Here is a 21556-nt window from a genome sequence, read left to right as displayed (position 1 = left end):
TCTCTTGACAATTTTGTCAATGTAAGTAGATTGGGATAATCCTATTATCCGTTTCGATCTATCTCTATAGAATCGAAGACCCAGTATATAGGAGGCTTCTCCAAGATCTTTAATGGAGAATTGCTGTGAAAACTATACTTTCACCGTAGTCAACACTCCTACATCATTCCCAATGAGTAGAATGTCGTCTACATACAGAACCAAGAACGTAACTTTGTCCCCACTAGTTTTCCTATAAACACAGGTCTCATCCGAATTCTACTCAAAGTCAAACGTTTTGACAATAGAGTCAAATCGGATGTTCCAACTCCTAGAAGTTTGCTTAAGTCTATATATGAATCTATTTAGTTTACATACCATGTGTTCCTGACTCGCAGCTATGAAGCCTTGCGGCTGCTGCATATAGATATCTTTAGTAAGATCTTCATTCAGGAACCAAGCATGTGGGAGTAGATTTTCATTTCCTCTAGGATCTTTGCGTAGCTAACAAATTATTCCTTCGGTATCTCTGCTTTGAAGATCATATAGCTGACATTTTCACAAAATCTCTAGCCACACCACAATGCAGTCTTCTCTGGTCTAAGTTTCACATCTGGACGTTCAGTTTGAGGGGACATATTGGAGATAACCCTCATAACCAAACCAGCTTTGGAGATAATCCTCTTGGAGGTTATCCTACCAGATCCAGAACTTCTAACCAATTCAGATCCAATCTGGACTCTGAAAAAGATAAGGGCTGTAAATCAGGATCAAGATAATCAATCCTGTACTCTATCTAGCTTTCTATTGTTATCTTGTACATATTATTGTATCATCCAAATTCTTCACTACAGTCTATAAATACCACTAGCTTCAGTGCTCCAATTCACTGAAGTCTATTCCTCATATCTCTCTCTATTTCTGTTATTTCTTTAGTTTAAACTGAGATAAGATCTGAACCTGCAACAGAGCTATCGGCTGCTGTGGGTTCGAGCAAATCACATCGTCTACGACTATTGCACGAACACTAGTAGGTTTCTAGTTGCTCCTCTCGAGTGTGACCACCTTCACCATCCATGATTCATATTCTTCTGACTCGTCGTTCTTTACCGTTTCTGTGTAAAAAGCAGGACATAAATGATGATAAACATGAACTCCATGTAAGTTCCACTACTCTGGCGTGATACCGTACACAGTCCGGTGGGGATGGAACTAGTTGCCGTCGTCGTGTCTTTTTTTCCGTTCACACATCGGAGCAGCTACGACTGCTACCCCATCAAAGTCCGAAGACGCCTGTGTCGCATGAGTCTTATGAAGAAGGATCACCGCTTCAGGATTGTTCAGGTAATCGCTGTAAATATGGTGGATTTGGTACGGTTCATCGTTGCTATGGTTTAAGAATAGACCATATCCAAGGTTACAATAAATTTTGATGACCAAATAAATATGAAATATTAAATTTTTTCTTTATGGTATCCATAGATTATCAATTTTTATACCACATGTCCTATTTTGACATCAATAAATAAAGTGGTTTCTAAAAAAGAAAGGTCTCTCGAGAAATTCATTTAAATAAGATTCTTTCTTCATCAAAAATATCTTTTAGATGCTATCACACCTACAATTATACTCAATTCAATGGAATTGTTTGATCTCAAAAGAAGATCTTCTATAATTTTCGCACATAACGTAACGTAAAGGATTATTTCTAGTTTCGTGCAGTTGATTAGTAATGACAGATACTAAATTGGTAAGTTTTTAAAGTTCTGGATTGACACGGAATCAAAGTAAAGCTAGCCACAAAGTAAAGTTACTAATTTGCAATTTCTCCTAAAAGAATTTATCGCTCAATCGGCAACAAGTGTGAAATGGGGACTACATTTGAAGATTCGAATTTGACGAGTGACCCGAAATAAAATAATAATAAATAAAGACTTCTATTGTCATCGCTTAATTATCCAAGGAGCTTCCCCGCCGGCCCTTTCCTTCCCTAACCCTAACCCTAACCCTGTCAATGGATTCGGGCGCGCAACGGGTTTCTGCCGAGCTACCTCCTCTCCTTCGTGTCTACGAAGATGGCCTTGTCGAGCGGCTTGTGGGTTCAGGGTTCGTTCCCGCAACCTTGAACGACCCTCAGACTGGTGTCTCATCTAAAGACGTACTCATCTCACCAGAATCTGCTGTTTCTGCTCGACTTTACCTCCCCAAACTCACCTGCAATCGTCGAAAGCTCCCTATCCTCGTTTATTTCCGCGGTGGCGCCTTCTGCATCGAATCCGCCTTCTCTTTCCTGGATCATCGTTATCTCAATATCTTAGTTAACGAAGCCAATGTTGTTGCCGTGTTTGTCGAATACAGGAGAGCCCCGGAGCACTTACTGCCCGTTGCCTACGATGATTGCTGGGCGGCACTCGAGTGGGTTTCATCCCATTCTGTGGGGCGAGGTGCCAACTACGAGCCGTGGTTGACTGACTACGCCGACTTCGACCGAATCTTTTTGGGTGGCGACAGCGCAGGAGGAAACATCGTCCACAACGTAGCCATGCGTGCTCGTGCCCAGTCCTTGCCTCACAACGTAAGAGTTCGGGGGGCTCTCCCCATCCCTGTATCCACTAACAGGGAAAAGGTTATCCTTACCCCCGTTTTATAGGATTACTATTTCTCGTGATTTTTTTTTATATTGTTAATCATTTTATTTTTATTTTTTATTTTATTCAAAAATAAAAATAAAATAATTAAAATTTATAATAAGAATCTTATTAGAAAAGATATAAATATATTTAATTATATTTTTAAAAATATTAATATATACATATATACATATATAACATGTGTGTATATATATACCCACGGGATGGGGATCGGGGTCCTCGTGCGATTCCCATCCCCGTCCCCACGATAAAAAATCATCCCCATTCCTGTTTCATTCGGAACAGATCCCCATGGGAATCGGTAAAATGGGGAAAATTCCATCCCTAAGAGTAAACTTTACACCCCTATCAAAAATTTTGCAGGTGTTTGGCAGAAGTGTTAATATGAACTTGCATCTTCGAGTTCGGTTCAATTAGAGCAATGCATCTTTTACTGTTTTGTATTAAGAATATCTCCAGACTTGTATGTTTTATATATATTAAAGTGAAAGGGGTGTTTTTCCCATTTTCAAAAAGGTATCCCCACGTGCTCAAACTTTATAGTAATCCTATAAAATTCAGCCCACATCAGAATTTTATAACCCCAAAGTACAGGGGGAATGCATCCTGACAATGAATGCCAAATTCATGGGCAGAATGTGGTTTATAGGGGGAGAGGGCTAGTAGTAGGGGGAGTTGGATCGTGTGTATCCATTAGGGCTGTTCATAAGAAGGCCCAACCCGACCAAACCAATAAACCCAGACCGATCCAACCTGAGTCAGCCGGGTTTTCATCAGTATCAGTCGGTTTTGGGTTATACAAATTCATAAACCAATGGTTCGGGTCGGTTTTGGTTTTCACACATGAAAACCAAAACTGACCCGAACCGAACCAACTTAGTTCCTACTTAACTAAAAGGCTGAAATATCTGAAAATATATATTCCAATATTTATATCTAAAAAATATATATTATGAAATATGTCAGATATATATTTCCAGAAAATATATATTCCAATATATTTGTATGTATATTTTTGTTTATATGTATATATATTTCTAAAATACATATTTCAGTTTTAAATATATTTCCAGAAAACTAGGTGACCATGGGGGGCATGGATGAACTTAGAGCCGAAACCGACCCAAACTGACCCAACCCGACTCAAATCGACTAGGTTAGTTTTGCTTAACACTGGGTCGGTTTCGGTTTCCATCTCAGGTAACCCGACTAGGTCGGATCGATTGAAAAAACCTCAGTAAACCGACCCAACCCGACTCGTGAACAGCGCTAGTATCCGTATTTCTCCGAATGAAATATGTCTGCATGTGCATACGTGAGAGACACGTTTCTTTCTTTCTCTTTGCATTTGCATGATTCACACGTTTCCCCTCTCTTCCTTCTCCGTCTTTCTTTCTACCCTCTCAATCTCTCTCTCCCTCTTTTTCCCATTCCTCCCTTGAACTCTTTCGCCTCATCTCTCTCCTTTTCTGAACCTGTTTCCTATGTGAAGGCTCGACGGAGTGAGTGTTGGATTTTAATCTCATAAGAGATTAAATCCAATGGGTTTGATTGGTCAATTACATGAGAAATTGCACCTACACACTTGATTTAAAAATCTGTTTTTCTCTTACAAAAACTCGGTTTTGAACTTGTCCCACATTGGATAATTATAAGGTTTGTTTTCAGTGTTTCAATAGGAGCTGATTTACACTCCTTAGAATTAGTAGAGGAGAGTATGGGGATTCGATACCGCGCAACGCGCACGCACGCGTGTGCGCGCGTGTGTGTGGCGCAATGAGGCGTTTTAAAGGCGCACTTTGCTCGCACTTTGCGCGCACCCCCGTGGCTCGCGATGGGCGGCTCTGGTTTTGGTGCATTGATGACCGTTGATCACCGTTGATGAGATCAACGGTCACAATTCGATCGGGTGTGATCAAGAGGCACAATTCAAAGTTAGCAGTCACCAACTGTTAACTACTTTTTAAACAGTCACAATGTTTGAAATTGTGACTGTTCAAGGTGCCTTCTCTAAACCAGCACCTACCTTTTCATCATACCTCTTCACAAATTATTTAAGGAGCATGAATCAGACTCCAAAACACACAATTTCGAAATTCACTCTCTCTCTCTCTCAGTCCGGTCTGCTACAGTCTCACAAAAGGTTTCTTTGGAGACTCTTCAACTTTGCTGGTTGCATATTCTCGCCCAAAGGCTCTGTTGTATCCTTGGGAACGAATTTGCCTGTAACCCAACAGCAAACTCAGTAAAACTGAGTGGAGGCAAATAACGTTCTAAAGACAATGTCTTCAGACGTGTCTCAAAACTTCTCCTCCAAAATTACAGCGACCCCATCTTCCCCAACAGTGAGAGCAGAGGTGATTGGTGGATTCAGTCGGAGCTCCGATGAAGACTTGAAGGTGGTGAGGGGGGCGGAAGATGAGAAACATGAAGAAAGTGGAGCAGAGGTTGTAGATGTAGTGAGCAATGCTAATTTCAACAGTGGAGAGCAGAAGGGGCTCACTGTGATCGATACCCTTGAAAGGGGTAGGGAATTATTGGAATCATTGAAGGATGTGGAGGACCATTTCATAAGGGCGTATGACTCTGGCAAGGATGTCTCCAGGATGCTGGAGGCCAATAGAGTTCATCTGCAATCTGGTCTTGAGGAGATTAAAGGTGGGTTTTTTGTACACAAGTGTTCATTTTTCTATGTTTCTCCTTAGATTCTTAATGTGGGTCTATTTAAAGTTTTTTTTTTTTTTTCTGCTGCAAATTTGCGTAGGAGTTTGTTTTATTTATACTTTTTATTTAATTTTGTACCTTATAATAAAATCTGATTGATTGGGGATCCTGTGATTAAAACAATGTGAAACTCAGCTTCTCCTTTTCAGACATTTCTTTATTTTGTGGGTGTCCTCCCAGGTAAAACTGTAAAAGTTGCACATTCAGTTTACAGGGGTTCAACTTCCTCTATGTATTTTTTGTTAGCTCTTATCTGGGTATTCCTCTCTGATTTCAGGGAAGCTTAGTTTGTTCAATTATATATCTCTCTATGGCTTATTCTACCATTACTTGTGTTGGTTCATATTTATCAATTTCTACTTAATGATAAATCCAACTATGCCTGTAACTAAGCTATTTATACCAATTAAATGCAGAGAACTCCACAAAAATCATCCAAGCCATAACGTGGCACAGGTCTACTTGGTCTCAATCTTCATCTTGTAAGAGTTTCCTCGCGTCCAGTTCCAAAGGTTCCTCCACATGGAAAGAATTTAAGAACGATCTCTTTGATGATTATGGAGGAATGAAACCAGGGAGACATTCACCGAGGCTAGGAAGGTTATACGCTTGGGAAAAGAAGTTGTACGAAGAAGTTAAGGTAAACAAATTTCAATTACTTCTACATCCACTTCAACTTTCATGCTTTGCTTCTAGAGCCAATGCCATTCTTTCCCACCATTAATTGGGTTCGCTGTCTGAAATCCGCTGATATATTATTGAATCAAATCCCCTGTTAAATGTTCTTATTTACATGTTCATGTGCACAATACACAAACTCCGAATCATTTCTCCCTATTTATTTACATGTTTATAATTGACTATTGTAGGATATCATTCTCTGTAGATTTCAAAAGCTCGTGATTTTGATGATTTGTTTCCTATAATCGATCATGAAGGAAAACCTTCAACGGAACCAAAAATCTACGCCAGTCTTCCGTGGAAGCAACTCAACCACCTTGGGTAAGACCTTGAATTGTATACTATAGCTCACAAATGGGAAAATTAGATTTTTTTTTTTTTTTGAGATAGAACTGAAAGGTTCCTGATTACCATTTGTTATTACCTTGCCGATTCGGCTTCTCCTCTTTCTTGGGAGATCGATCATTGGTTTCCTTGTTCAAGTAAGTGGTTCAAGATTCCTGGAGGTAACTACCATGCACGTTGATCACCCTCCGGATCGTTCGGCACGTGGGCCAACTTCCAAAGATCATGAGAGTGTTAGGATATGCATGTCGAATTTGTCGGTGAACACGTCTTGCAGGTCTCCAGGTCGGCGCTGGACCAGGCCGCCAAGTTGCACTTGGGCCAAGCCACCAGCTCGCGCCTGGGGCAGGCTGCCAGGTCGCGCCAGTGCCAGGCTGCCAGTTCGTGCCTGTGCTAGGCTGCCAGCTCGTGCTAGGAACAGGCCGCCAGGTCGCGCCTATGCCAGGCCGCGCCTGTGCCTGGCCGCCAGGTGGGACACCATCAACTTGGCTAAGGCAAGTTCTTGCCAAAGTGGTTCCGGGTGTCACCTAGTTGTTATGAGGTGCCATGTGCCACAATGTCATTGGAGGGCAAAATTCGTCCTCATCATTTTAATTGGTGAAGGCTGATTTGGCCCGTCCTCGTAACAGGGGGACATGTGGACACGATCTGACTAATAGATGACAACTCAGCATGATCAGCCTGCAGCGTAACAGTCTCAGGTACCCATCTACCCCGGGCTAAAGTGACCTCGAGACAGGGTCACCCCGAAATGAGATCGCCTCGGTACCAGATCGCAACAAGAACACTTCAATGCCAAGGCACTTCGACACTCAGCCCAGTTCGGGACTAAGGCGTCAACTCGGGGATATTGACGTGCCACTGTGAGGATCCCGAAAATCCCTCCAACGGTTCCTGAACTTCACGGGATCACGTCGCGTAACAGCCAGCGTTATCTCCCCCGACCGATTCGGACGGACTCGATAAACCTTATCAGTTAGCAGCACTATCTCCCATTATCGCGGAAACATATCTCATCGTGACGAGGATTCCGGAACTACTCCGCGAAACCCGCGAGGACTCCATTATATAAAGGCTCCACCCCCCAGGGGTGCAAGGTATGCGTGATTTCCTGCTCTCAAGTTCTCTCATTTTCAAGCAATTTTAGCTCGCTACTAGCCTACTGACTTAAGCATCGGAGCGACCTCACCGGGTTAGCATCCTAGGGTTCTCTGATATCCTTGCAGGTTTAGTCCGCCGTTCGTCTGGAAGCCAGGTCACATCCAGTTGGGAGCAGCCAGATCGCGCTAAATCAATTGGCGCCGTCTGTGGAAAACGCTACAAAAAGCTAAGTTCTCATCCTCCGAAAGGCTAAGTCCTCTTCTTCCAAAAAGCTAAGTTCTACAGGAAGTTAATGGCCAACAGACTAAGCAGCTCTACCAACTTTATTTCAACTCAGATAAAGCCTCATCAGTCCTCTTCGCGAGGTACCCTCTACAAAGATGAGCTCTTCGTGGCTTCCGCGAGAGTAGGCGGCCAACAGACTGCATGGACGCCCCTGCCGGTCGAGCCTTCCAAGGCTCCCGTGCGAGCTGGTGACCTAAAGTCAGTAGTGCTGCCCCCGTAAGTCGAGCTCCTAGTAGCTTCTTGTAGGAGTGGGTAACCGACGTCACTAACGAGGCTGATGCAGCGTAGCCTGGCTAGGCGCGACCTGGCAACCTGGCACAGGCGTGGCCTGGCGGCCTAGCCCAGGCGCTGACCTGGCGAGCTGATAAAAGACTTCGGCTCCACATAAGACATAGTCGCCTCTTCGGCATGGGCAAAATCAAAGATCAAGGAGAGTGGACTACGAGTCATTCCCAGAGCCTAAGGGCTAAAGTGCCGAACTAATAAAAGACCTCGGCACCACATAAGTCCTAGTCACCTCCTCAACATGGGCATACAAGTTTCAGTCGCCTCCTCGGCATGGGGACATAAGACCCAGTCGCCTCTTCAGCATGGGCAAAATCAAGGGTAAGGAGAGAGTGGACTACGAGTCGCTCCCAGAGACTAAGGGCCAAAATACCGAACTAGCGAAGACCTCCTCACCACATAAGACCTAGTCGCCTCTTCGGCATGGGCAAAATCAAGGAGCGAACTGCGAGTCGCTCCCAGAGCCTAAGGAATTGAATCGACGCTTACAAGCTCATCGAATTATTCATTCATGGCCAAAAGGAGAAATTTACCCCCTTCGACGAGTTACTTTCAGCTCGGGAGTGGGGGGCAAATGATGAGGGCGATTTTGCCCTCCAGTGACCTTGTGGCACATGGCACCTCATAACAACTAGGTGACACCCGGAACCACTTTGGCAACAACTTGCCTTACCCAAGTTGTTGGTGTCCCACCCTGGCGGCCTGGCACAGGCGCGACCCGGCATAGGCGCGACCTGGCGACCTGTGAGACGTGCTCACCGACAATTTCGACATGCATATCCTAACACTCCCACGATCTTTGGAAGTTGGCCCACATGCCGAACGATCCGGAGGATGGTCAACGTGCATGGCAGTTACCTACAGGAATCTCGAACCACTTAGACGACCTCGCAGAAATCTCAGATATGGTGCGTGAAGCCCACGCCAAACAATGCCTATATAAAGTTACCAACCCCAATGGCAAATAGGCAAAAAAGCAAGTGAGCAAGTAAGCAAATTCTATCTCTCATACTTTGTGATTTTTAGCTCGCAGTCTACTATGAGAGTACTGACTTAAGCATCGGAGCGACCTTGTCGGGTTACCCACCCTGGGTCCTCTGACATTTGGTTCTTTGCAGGTCTCTAAAGAGCAACGAAGCTCATCAATCCAGCTCGGCACCTGGTCAGCCCGGCACCTCACAGGCAGCTCGACACCTGGTCAACCCGGCACCTCACAGGCCGCTCGGCACCTGGTCAGCCCAACACCTCACAGGCAGCTCACCACTTGCTCAACCCGGCACCTCACAGGTAGCTCGACACCTGCTCAGCCCGACACCTCACAAGCAACTTGCCACCTGGCCAACCCGACACCTCATAGGAGCTCGGCACTATAGTCAGCTCGCCACCTAGCCTGCCCATCTCGACTCAGCTCAGCAAACAAAGTTCTCCATTTCGGCCTGAGTCATCGACCACTTGGAAGCAAATCAAATGACGAGGTACTTAGCACAAAAAATTAGCCATCACCCAAAAATCGATTCATCACTTCCATATGCATGTCCCAATCTCATCTTCTTCTATTTACAGGCACAACACCGCTGAGAGCTTCCATAGAATCTTTTCTTGTCTAGGTCTGGCTTTCTCTCCATTTCCCCCTATCTCTCCCCCTCAACATAGCATATTGTCTTCAGGTCGAGTTGCTTTAACCGAACCCGGTTCGATTGTGATATTAATTCGGTTGCCCATCCAACCCGGTTTTATTAATTATTGTTTTACAATTAATAAATACTGATAATTTAATTAATATTTAATATTTATTAATTATATCAATTCCGGTTATGTTTTATATTCAACCGAACCCAGTTTTACCAATAACCTATCATATAATAAATATAAAAATTTATTATATATTTACCAAAACATATACTATTAATAATTAAATACTTAATAAATATTTAGAGAAAACGTTTGACCTTTACCCAAATTAATACTTAATAAATATCAGCAAAAATAATGTTTGACTTTTATTAAAGTTATCATAAATTTGTAGAAAATATCCAAAAATATAGAAAGCATGGATTATTAATTAGCTAAATACTTAATAATTAACTTACTAATTAAATGATCATATTTAAAATTTAATATTAATTTACCTGAAATACTTTAGGTTAATTTATTATAATTACCGATTATTACTGATTATAATTAGTAAATTAGTGTTACTAAAGTCATTGGCATTATTAATTGATTTGTTAGAGTTGAAGGGGTAGATAGATATGGAAATTAGTGTTATTAAAGTCATTGGCATTATTAATTGATTTGTTAGAGTTGTAGGGGTAGAAAGATATGGAAATTAAATGCCATATCAGCATAGCAACCGCATGTCAGCTTAGTTTTTAGTTTGGGGACTGATATCAGTCCAAGGGATCTCCCAAGATACAATCCAATTTTTGCACGGCTGCGTTCGGGGCTGACCAGTCTTAAATGAGCGAAATCCTGTTTCTTTGTAATAAGCAAAATCTTGTTTGTTTTTTTCTTCTTAATTTTTTATAATTGCAGCAATTCGATATTCATCGGGCGCCCCTTGCTAGTTTCTATTTACTCTGTTAGTCATTTAAGTGGTTGTCGAGAGGGTGGGTGGCAGGGGTGTAAAGTCTATCTCTTACTCATTTAAGTGGTGGTTGTGAGAGTGTATAGAAAAAGTGAGTAAGAAATTTGTCACCGACACAAAAATAGTAAGGACTCCACCGTACAACTACGTAGATAGGGGATCAAATGTCACCGATACCTCCATTGTCATCGCTTAATTATCCAAGGAGCTTCCCCGCCGGCCCTTTCCTTTCCCTTACCCTGTCAATGGATTCAGGCGCGCAACGGGTTTCTGCCGAGCTCCTCCCTTATGTTCGTGTCTATGAAGATGGCCGTGTTGAGCGGCTTAAGGGTTCAGAGTTCGTTCCCGCATCCTTGAACGACACTCAGACTGGTGTCTCATCCAAAGACGTACTCATCTCATCGGAATCTGCTGTTTCTGCTCGACTTTTTCTCCCCAAACTCACCTGCAATCGCCAAAAGCTCCCTGTCCTCGTTTATTTCCACGGTGGCGCCTTCTGCATCGAGTCTGCCTTCTCTTTCCTTTTTCATCGTTATCTCAATATCTTAGTGAACGAAGCCAATGTTGTTGCCGTGTCTGTCGAATACAGGAGAGCCCCGGAGCACTTACTGCCTGCTGCTTACGAGGATTGCTGGGCGGCACTCGAGTGGGTTTCATCCCATTCTGTGGGGCGAGGTGCCAACTACGAGCCGTGGTTGACTGACTACGCCGACTTCGACCGAATCTTTTTGGGTGGCGACAGCGCAGGAGGCAACATCGTCCACAACGTAGCCATGCGTGCTGGTTCCCAGTCCTTGCCTCACAACATTAGAGTTCGGGGGGCTTTCTTGGTTCATCCTTACTTCTGGGGATCGGAGCCAATTGGGTCTGAGTCCATGGAGGACCATACTCCAAATTCTTTAGCAAATAGAGTTTGGTTATTCGTTTGTCCTTCCTCGGCTGCCGGTGTTGATGATCCCATGATCAATCCGATGTCTCCCGGTGCTCCGAGATTGTCCAAGCTTGGATGCTCTAGGTTGCTGGTTTGCGTCGCCGGAAAAGATATACTGTGTTATCGAGGACGTCTTTATCATAGTGCAGTGGGAAACAGCGGATGGGAAGGAGAGGTGGAATTGTTTGAGGTGGAAGGAGAGGGCCATGTCTACCATATCTTCGATCCTTACACCGAGAATGCTGGACTCATGATCAAGCGCTTGGCTTCATTTCTCAATAGCTAGCTGATCAGCTATTTCTTCTGTGTACTCTTTAGTGTCTAAACACCTTTATTTCGGGTGTTTCAATAGAAACCATTGAATGGGTGGGTGTGGGTCCTTACTGGGTGGAGGGTGTTTTGGCTGCCGATGTTGTTTTTCTTAGTGCCTAGTCTATTTCTGTTTATGTGTGTGTTTGTTGATGTTGTTTTGTTTTGTTTCTTTGTTTTTAGTTGTATTTTCCTTTATGCTTTTAATGAATTCTCTCTTTTTATTACAATAAAAAACCACAAAGGAATCATTGCATTTTTGGGCTGGATTCAATATTCAAACCAAATGGTGGAAATTTCTTTCTAATTATAGATATAAATTTATGATTTCCTTTGGTTTTTCTTGATTTATTGAATAAAGGATTGAGTAGATAATTTTTATATTTTAAGATGAAGAGAGACATTCATGTAAGTGAAATGAATCAATAATTTAAAAACTTTTTCTTTCTATGCTAGTTGTGAGCATGGGAAATGGATCACTTGGGTTGGAAATGGAGTTGTCACCATCAATCAAGGAAATGGAGGTGATGGGACTTCCAAATCTCTATGTCAAGAATTTTCTTTGCTGCATCCAAATCTTTCATTCAAACTCACCACTCAACTGTGTTTTCAACCAGTTGATCTCAGATATTTCTTTTGTTGCAATAAACATATCATTAACATAAAGCATCAAGTATATAAACAAAAGAATTATCTTTAGGTTTCCTAAAATAAAAACAACTGTCATACTTGCATCTAGAATACCCAAGAGCTACTATAAAAGAGTGAAATCTTTTATACCATTGCCTAGGAGACTGTTTTAACCTATATCGAGATTTCTTTAACAAGCAAACATGGTCTTCTTTCCATTTAATAACGAAACCCTCGGGTTAATGCATATAAATTTGTTCATCAACTTCTTCATGAATGGCAACAAAAGTAATAAAAACACGAATAGAGATATGTCTAACAAACAAACATGGTCTTCTTTCCATTTAATAACGAAACCCTCGGGTTAATGCATATAAATCTGTTCATCAACTTCTTCATGCAAGAAAGCGATTTTATCATCTAACAGTTTTAATTCTAAATTATGAATGGCAACAAAAGTAATAAAAACACGAATAGAGATATGTCTAACAATTGGTGTGAAAACATCATTAAAATCAACACCTTGTTCATGACTAGCCTTTAGCAACCAATCGTGTTTTATATCTAGCATCCTCATACATGGAGTACCTTCTTTCCTTTTAAAAACTCATTTGCATCCAACAATATTCTTTCCTTTAGATGGTCTCACAAATTCCCAAGTCTGATTCTTATGCTAGGATTTTCTACATAAGTATTAAGTTAACCAATATCAACATTTTCTACAACTGACAATGCATAGGCAACCATATCAACATAGTTATATCTTTGAGGTGGTCTAACTTCTCTCCTTGTTCAACCATTAGCAATAGAATATTGCTCCTCATCTTCTTCTTCTTATACACGTTCTTCTATCTTAATAGAAATGGATACCTGGACTGGTGTAATTTGAGGTGAGGAAGAACTTCTAACTTCTATTTCCACCTTCTTTCTTGAACTTTGTGTTTTATATGCATCATAGGAAATGAGAGACTCCTTCAGGTGAAGTATAGTAGATTCATCAAAAGTAATATCTATGCTAATTGTGAAATTTGGTGATTTGGGATTAGGACACCACAACTTGTATACATTCAATGGCAAGATCGATAGATGCCTATGCCAAAAAATCCTTAGAAAAACCAGCATTTGACAACATACACCTTGCTCTCTCTATTGGAGTTCTATTTATACGTTTTGCAACTCCATTCTGTTGTAGTGTTTCAACAACAGTACAATGCGTTCAATTTTGCAAAACTTGTTAAATTCAATTTTACAAATATCTAAACAATTATATGTTGTCAACTGCTTGACCCGCTTGCTTTTCAAGCAATGCTTTTTGCTGTTTAAAAGTCACAAATACATCATTCTTATGCTTCAGAAAATAAACCCATACTTTCGCGAAGTAGTCCTTGATGTCCTTGATGATGGTAAGGAGATATCAAACACCACCCTTTAATGTAACTTGTAAAGGTCCTATAGGCCTAAGTGAACATAATGCAAAGTGCGCTTCATCTTGTGAATGGTTGTACTAAAGTTGGTTTTTTCTATTTCCCAAAAACACAATGTTCACAAAAGTCAAGAGCTTTCCCGTACTTTAGCCACAAGGAAGACTTCTCCTGATCAAATACAGTTTGTCCTCTTTCACTCATATGTTCTAGTCTCATGTGCCATAACTTGGTGGTGTCAAACTCAGATAGGAATGGTGTAGAAATTGCAATTGAACTTGTGATATGAATACCCTGTAGTACATACAGACTTCCTATTCTCATGCCTTTTATCACAACAAAAGAACCCTTACTGACTTTCAAAACTCCACCTTAAGCTGAGTACTTAAACTCCACCATTAAAAGATTCATATGTGGAGAACCAGTCCCTATTGAGACACATATGGTAGGAACAACCTGAATATTCCAAAATCCATTCATCATTGGATTTGGTTTTGTCATCTGTCACTAAGAGAATATCAACATTCTCATCTTCAACCACACCACTCTATGTATAGTTATTCGTTTTCTTTTCTTCATTATGACATTTGTTTTTCAACTTATAACATTTTGACTTAATGTGTTTTTTTCTTGTAACAATAGTTGTAGGTTAAACTCTTATGTCTAGATTTTGATTTAGACTTCGGTTTACTATTTGAGCCATTATCCTTAGACCTCCCTCTTCCAAACAGCCTAGAGTCTTGGCTATTACTCCTATTTGTAGTTAGACATTTATCAATCACCTCTTTAGAAAGTAATGATGCTTTAATATCCTCTATATTAATAGTAATAGTGTTTTTGAAAGACTTATATGAAGGTGGTAAGGAACAAAGTAACAAAAAGGGTTGGTCTTCATTTTCAATATTAACATTAATATTTTGCAAATCCATGATAATGAAGTTAAATTCATCAACATGAGATTTGATAGGTGTACCTTTAGCCATACGAAACAAGAATAGTTGTTGCTTCAAATAGAACTTATTGGCAAGGGATTTTGACATGTATAGAGACTCCAACTTCTGCCATAAACCCGTAATAGTCTTCTCATGAACAATTCATAACAAAACTTCATTTGATAGCAATAGTTGAATCGTGATTAGGGCTTTAAAGTCTAACTCCTTTCATTCTTCATCACTCATAGTTGCAGGTTTCTTCTACTTCCCATTCAGAGTTTTGTGCAGTCCATCTTATGCCAAAATGGCATGTATCTTGACTTGCCAAATACTGAAATTGATGCTACCATCGGACTTCTCAATATCAAACTTCATTAATGACATTGCAAGTGTCAAATGAAAAATAGGGCTCTGATACCAGTTTGTTACGCAAAACCTAGAAATTAATACATATTCATATAGCACCAAAAAAACAAAAGAAAAATAAAGAGAAAGAGAAGCAAGCAAGAACACATAGATTTACATGCTTCAACTTATAGCCTATATCCACAAGCGAAGGAGCATAAAATCTCTATGTAATCAACAATGGAGAAAAATACAAAGTTATGCACTCATAACCTCACTCATAGAAAACCTTAAACCCCAAATACATCCAAAGTCTCACTCTTCTCTCACAAAATAAATACCAAGTATACAAGAGAGAAAACCTCTAAAGTACATAACTCTTTGTATTCAGTTCAAACCCATAAGCTAAATATGGATCGGGTTCATACCGCTATGGGGGCCTATGCTTCCACCACAAACCACTATGAAAGTTTGTGATTTCTTAAGTGTATGCTTCTAATGAATTCTCTCTCTTTATTACAAAAAAAATAGAAAAAACCATTTCTTACTCATGAATTGTAGTGTAGTTTCTTAGGTGTATACAAGTGACTTGCTTTATGGTATATTGCAAAAAGGTTCCATTGTTTACAAGAAATGCAAACATAGATTCACTAATTGGGCTACCGCATATAGCAACATCACTTTTGTTAATGGATTCATCTCCTCCATCTCCGAAGGCACACATGTATCCAGCTCATTATGCTTGGACGGTGGGTTAGGTCTAACTAGTAAGGGGGTTAATTGCTGTTGTGAGTTGGATGCATGGTTCAAATCCTTTTTCTGTTCAAATTTGTTCTTGTAGTTTGTTGTTGGCCCCAAATTCGATTGTTTTTAGTCAACCCCAACTTAGAATTTAAAGTTATCCCTAGTAGCATTTTATGTTTTATTTTGATATTATACAATTCATTTTACAAGGGGTGGGGGTGGGGAAAGAGCAGGGTGTATGTGATGTGAGGAGACGGGATACACCAAAAGCAAAACTCGTAAGAGAAAAGCATACAGCCAACATGCATGTGTGAGATGATGTTCTTTTATTTTTTTGAATGGATAAGTGATACCGAAATATTAAACCCAGATTTATTTTTTTGATGGGACCCACCAACTTACCTATCCATTTCTTGGAAAATGAAGGAGGCCCCAATATGTTTACAAGCTTTTGGTTTTCAATAGATCTTCTTTGAATTCGATTGTTTGCCAGGGTGCTTTGCAAGAGAGGAGCTTTGGAATCTCAAATACTGAACTCAGATTTCATTCAGGATGAGGCACCTCATAGCTATCATCAATGCAGAGCGAGGAATTTTTTTTTGAGGGGTGTTAAATAAGAAAATTAAATAAGGAGGTAGGGTGGGAAGGTACGAAAGACCCACCATTTTATTACGTTTTTAAGAGTCCGAATCTATAATACTATGTAGAGGGTGAGATGTTCTCCATGTATGACTATAATAATTGTGGGCATAATTGTGGGCAGAGTTCTCGTGGGTAGGAGATCCGGACTCCTGGCTATCATGCTCATCAGATAAAAGCTAGGAACTTTATCAGGAACATTTGAAGTTATATTGCAAGTTTTTTAATTCCTCTGTGCTATTGGATGAGAGGAAGGAATTTGGAAATTTGTAGAACTAGGATAATCCTACTCTCCCAGGTCCCAAGTAGAATAATCACAGATATACTCTCTATTCTCTAAATCTCACTATTGTTTTTCATTAATTATAAAAACAACATAAGTACACCTCTCGAGGGATTTAGATTCCAACCCCCAATTCCTCCCTAATTAATTCCATGCCAAAATGTCCCAACCTATGGTAAGCTTGTTTTGTTTTTTAACAAAAAAGGGACATGTTTTGAAGTTGAAAGAGAAGAGAACAAGGATGGATTAGGGTTTTGGGAAACTCAGGAGTATGCTACGGGAGTAAAAGAGTGTAAGTAGTCCCTTCCTCAAGGAAGAGCTTTCTTTTTATGGACAATGGAATCATGCATGTGTGCATGGAGAGAGAACTTTTAGAAGATTTCCAAGGTGGTTAAGCACAAATCCCTTAGTTGATTCGGTTGGGACATGCGATAGATCAAAGAATGGGGACAAATTACCAGCTTGTGCAGGTTGTGGTTGTCACCTTCTCAGGATCTTACCAAGTATTGCTTATAATAGAGAGCCTCTGCAAACCGTATGTGTTGTATGGAGGGACGTGCACCATGTGTTTGCTGATTTGCATAAGAGGGCACACCACAGTCCATAACAATGTGTTGTGGTCGGTTGTCAAGTCCTCGTTCATACTCTGCAATGAGTAATCGCAGTTGATCCGTGAATCGTGGCCCACAATGTTACGGTAGTAATATGCATAACTCTATCCTCTTACAATTTATATATAAATAAATTTTTATTTTATATAATATATTCATCGAGCTAGGTTCTTGAGCTTTCAAACCCAATATTTCATTGGTCGAACTTGAGTTGAGTCTTTAACTTCTAATGGCAATTTTGTTAATTTAATTTTAGGGTTTTATAATTCAGTCTACCCTTAGGGTGGAGCTAAGATTTCTAGGGGTGGACTGAATCCTATCCATGGATTGATGTCAAATTTACGAGTAGGATGAGAGGCTACAATCCAGATTTCTGAGGTGGATTGCAGTCTACTTATCCTTTTAATTTTTTGCAGTACTTTCATTAAAGGCTTTAGGTATGATTTTTTTTTTCTACAATAACTTTCATTAAGAACAGAAGGAGAGGACAAATCCCACTAAATCATAGTCCCTAAACTAAGTTAGATTGTGTGCAAGTACATTAGTAGCATTTGAAGCATGTGTCCTACACTCCTACTAGCTCATGAGAATCACTATACATTTTATATGATAGGAGAAACTGTGGTATTTAACTGTGCAATGATTCCCATAATTGACATTTATCATGAAAGAAAAGATAAAGATTGAAACTTAGGTTGCGTTTGGTTGCAATGCAAATGCCAATATGTATTTTGCATATTTATCCTTTTTTTTTGGTTCATGAATGCAAATATGGTTCACATTTTAAACCGTTTTTGCACTCATCTTGTTTGTTTGAAATCGGTGCAAAGTGTGAGCCCATCATTAAATGCTCTAACTATCTTATGCTCCAATGCCTTAACTTTGATAAAAAAGTTAATTACCAAAGAAACACAAAATTGTATGCAAAAAATAGGTATATTAATACTCTCTTCTCAGAGTATATAAGTGTTAGAAAATACATTTTTGATCTGATAATCATTACTTTTTATATATCAAATAAACACTCGCAAACGCGAACCGGGGTATATAAATACCCCGTTTTAGTGTTTGAATCGCAAACAGAGCCTTAGCAGCAAGTGACAAAACATATACCAAAATATAACATGAAATATGGAGTAAATTGCAGATAAGAAACCTCTACTTTGTGGGATAATCACATTTTAGGGTCTAAACTTTCAAATGTGTCACTTTAGTGCTTGAAATTCCAGAAATGTACATTTAAGTCCAACTTTGTTATACTCACATTATGGTCAGGAATAAAATTATAAAAATGCCCATGTTTTCAATTCGTTTTCCCACTAGGTGAGCATGTTTTCAATACTCACATTTGTTATGCTTGGATTTTGGGTGCAAACCAGCAACAGCAAAGTGAGTGTCTGAAAGTGAGATTACCCCCAATACACGGACTAGGTGAGCATACTTACTTATTGCTAGAAAGTCAGAAGGTAGAAGAAGATGAATAGTGAAAAATAAAATCAGAACATGGGAATTTTTAATAAATGTACCTCTCACTTCAACATTATTTTAACAGATTTAGACTTGAATGTATATTTCTAAAAGTTTAGGAATTAAAATGACACATTTGAAAGTTTAGAGCCTAAAGTAAAACTACCCGAAAGTATAGGATATCTATCTATAATTATCCTAAAATATAGCATGGCAAGACTTCACTCCTATCTATGATCACATCTATACAATTATAAAGAGATACTTGCCTGTAGTCATAAAAGTTAAATCGGAGTACATATTATAAACTTATACATTTACCTATACTTGTACATGAGAATGTGCCCTCATACTAGTATACTGTACATTGAATCCTTCATCAACCAAAATATAGAATTATACCATGACAAGACTGAATTCAGATTTACTCGTCAGGGCACACCTCACACCAACCTCACAACACTTGCAGCCACACATATGGAATATCTCCTATACTTGTATCTCTTCACAGATGGATGGTGAAGAGATACAAATAGGGATTTTGGTGAGGCAAGCCATAAATATCTCTTCACAAATAGCGTTTGGCAATTTCCAACCCAACCCATTGGACCTGCCCAGTCCACTCATTTATTAACAGGTTGGATCTTGGGTATCCAACCATTAGCAGATAGATATTTTCATTGTTCATTTGGTCTTAATGCCTCTTATCTCTCCTCTCTTAATACCTTTAAGAGGCATTAAAAGTGTTGGATTCTCATTTTATTTTCAGACTTCATCATGTATAGTAGCAATAATGCTCACTTTTGTTTTTGAAAAATACCCCGAAAAGGTTGCTCTTTTTTTCTGATACAAAGTAAAGCTTAGCACCAACGAGGGAGAATCCTTCCTGCCGCGTCAAGAAAATAGGAGGTAAGCAAAGTCCCATGGAAGTGAAAGATTCAAAACCTCCTCAACGTCCTACCCATTACTTGCAAGCCAATTCGCCAAGTTGTTGCCTTCATTGTAGGTCTGGTTGTACGTTGAGAAAAGGTTGATCTTTTTTATGCATGATATGATTACCCTATACTACAGCAACAACAACATTAATATTATTATTGTATTATCATTTAAATTAATTATTTAATTATATAATTATATAATTATTAATGAAATAATGTTTATAAATTATTATTATTTTATTAATTATATATGTATTATTTAATTATTTTATGATCTAGTAATGATTATTTTATTATTAATTCAATTGATTAAGATATCATTATTATTTATTAATAATGATTTTAATTAGTTATTAACAATTAATTATTATTTTAGTTCTTGATGATTAAAAACTTGTTAATTATTATTAATAATTAAGTTAATTATATAATTAATTATTTTAGTTGATTATAAGAATGGTTAATAATAATTAAAGTGGTTAATCATTAATTAATTACTTTAATTAATAATTATATAATAATTTATTACTTAATAATTCATTAATAAATGGTCAACTGTTTAAAGGTATTTAATAATTTACAATTTTTATCAATTCCACTTTTATTAATTATTTAAAATTCATTTATTTAATTTGTTAAATAGTTAAATGAACTTTTTTATATCCAAGGTTAAAATGGTCAGTTGTTATTTTTCAAAACTCAACATTCAGACTTTATAACAATATTCTTTACATTTAGAATTTATAGGTAAGAAAAATTCTTCCGATACATCTCTAAAAGTAATTATTGCATTCTGGAGGCATTAAGAGCACCCGAATGTCGACATACCGAGGGTTTGATCTTTGGGATCATTGGACCAAGTGGGAAGAGCAAATCAAAGCTCTTGGGAGTTTCTAAATCGCTTGTGGGAGATCTAGAACTGCCTTCTTCGACAGCTTAGAAATATGTGATGCCGAAGGATTTGTTTTAGTGTTATATACAACTTTTTTTTTTTTTTATTTATTTCCAAGATGTGTGAAGAGCTTTTGAAGTGTAATTCAGAATACAACCTCAACCTTGTTTCTTAATAGCATAAACTGTGCCTTGAAGTGGAGGTATGCATGCAACAGTTTCCTTGACGCTCGAATTAAAGTTTCAAAAACCAATATTTGTAAGTTGTAATCTATAAAGCCTGATCCATCAGAAAAGCATTGATCAATGAAAGTTATACTTTCTATAATTTCTGTTAGTCATTTTTTGTAATTTTTTACTCTTCTATATTTTTCTATAATATCTGCATTTTTTTTCTACGATTTAATGAATTAGAAAGTTAATGGGTTGGATTGGGTCTCGATTGAAACTTCTCAATTTACAAAAAACAAACATAAGAATCTTATATATCTTATCTGCCACCGGTTTTTGGGTTGATGGATCGATCGTTTGGTTCGAATGGATGGCCTGTTCTGACAATAAAAATTATAGGCAAAAAATTATGAAACTGTTCTGGCCACCGGTTTTCAGGTTGATGGTTTGACCATCCAGTTTGAACGGATGGCCTATTCTGATAACAAAAATTACAGGCAAAAAATTGAGTGTGTGAGGTCCATTAAACAGTATCATACGTGCTATGTCATTCGAGCGTGTGTCTCATATGACCCGAAAACGGAACCTTTCTGGTCACTGGATTTT

The 21556-nt window shown here is 39.0% G+C and overlaps 2 protein-coding genes across 8 annotated transcripts; both read left to right on the top strand.

Moving 5' to 3' along the window:
- Nucleotides 1-1705: 1705 nt before the first annotated feature.
- Nucleotides 1706-20041, top strand: LOC104612160 (2-hydroxyisoflavanone dehydratase-like). 5 transcript variants are annotated; one of them, XM_010279486.3, is made up of 2 exons: nt 1706-2554; nt 16444-20041. In XM_010279486.3, the coding sequence occupies exons 1-2, from the start codon at nt 1994-1996 to the stop codon at nt 16504-16506; spliced, it is 624 nt and encodes a 207-aa protein (XP_010277788.1). In that variant the 5' UTR covers nt 1706-1993; the 3' UTR covers nt 16507-20041. The 5 variants fall into 5 exon arrangements, with proteins under 5 accessions (XP_010277788.1, XP_088760600.1, XP_010277784.1 ...); XM_088904474.1 differs by lacking the exon at nt 16444-20041 and adding an exon at nt 2994-3480 and having other exon boundaries at nt 1707-2554; XM_010279482.3 differs by having other exon boundaries at nt 1710-2605; nt 16444-20037.
- LOC148800823 (uncharacterized) lies at nt 3635-12139 on the top strand. 3 transcript variants are annotated; one of them, XR_016085968.1, is made up of 5 exons: nt 3635-5288; nt 5771-5994; nt 6241-6356; nt 6493-9039; nt 9170-9526. XR_016085968.1 is itself a non-coding variant. In XM_088904472.1 (4 exons), exons 1-4 carry the CDS (start codon nt 4913-4915, stop codon nt 6986-6988), a joined length of 1212 nt encoding a protein of 403 aa, XP_088760598.1. In that variant the 5' UTR covers nt 3635-4912; the 3' UTR covers nt 6989-9526. The 3 variants fall into 3 exon arrangements, 2 of the variants coding, with proteins under 2 accessions (XP_088760598.1, XP_088760597.1); XM_088904472.1 differs by having other exon boundaries at nt 6493-9526; XM_088904471.1 differs by lacking the exons at nt 6493-9039; nt 9170-9526 and adding an exon at nt 11228-12139 and having other exon boundaries at nt 3722-5288.
- Nucleotides 20042-21556: the final 1515 nt, after the last annotated feature.

Source organism: Nelumbo nucifera, chromosome 4, assembly GCF_055504915.1.
Source record: "Nelumbo nucifera cultivar China Antique chromosome 4, China Antique-T2T, whole genome shotgun sequence".
Classification (NCBI taxonomy): domain Eukaryota; kingdom Viridiplantae; phylum Streptophyta; class Magnoliopsida; order Proteales; family Nelumbonaceae; genus Nelumbo; species Nelumbo nucifera.
Note: the sequence above shows the minus strand (reverse complement) of the source record. Positions and strands in the feature narration are given on the sequence as shown.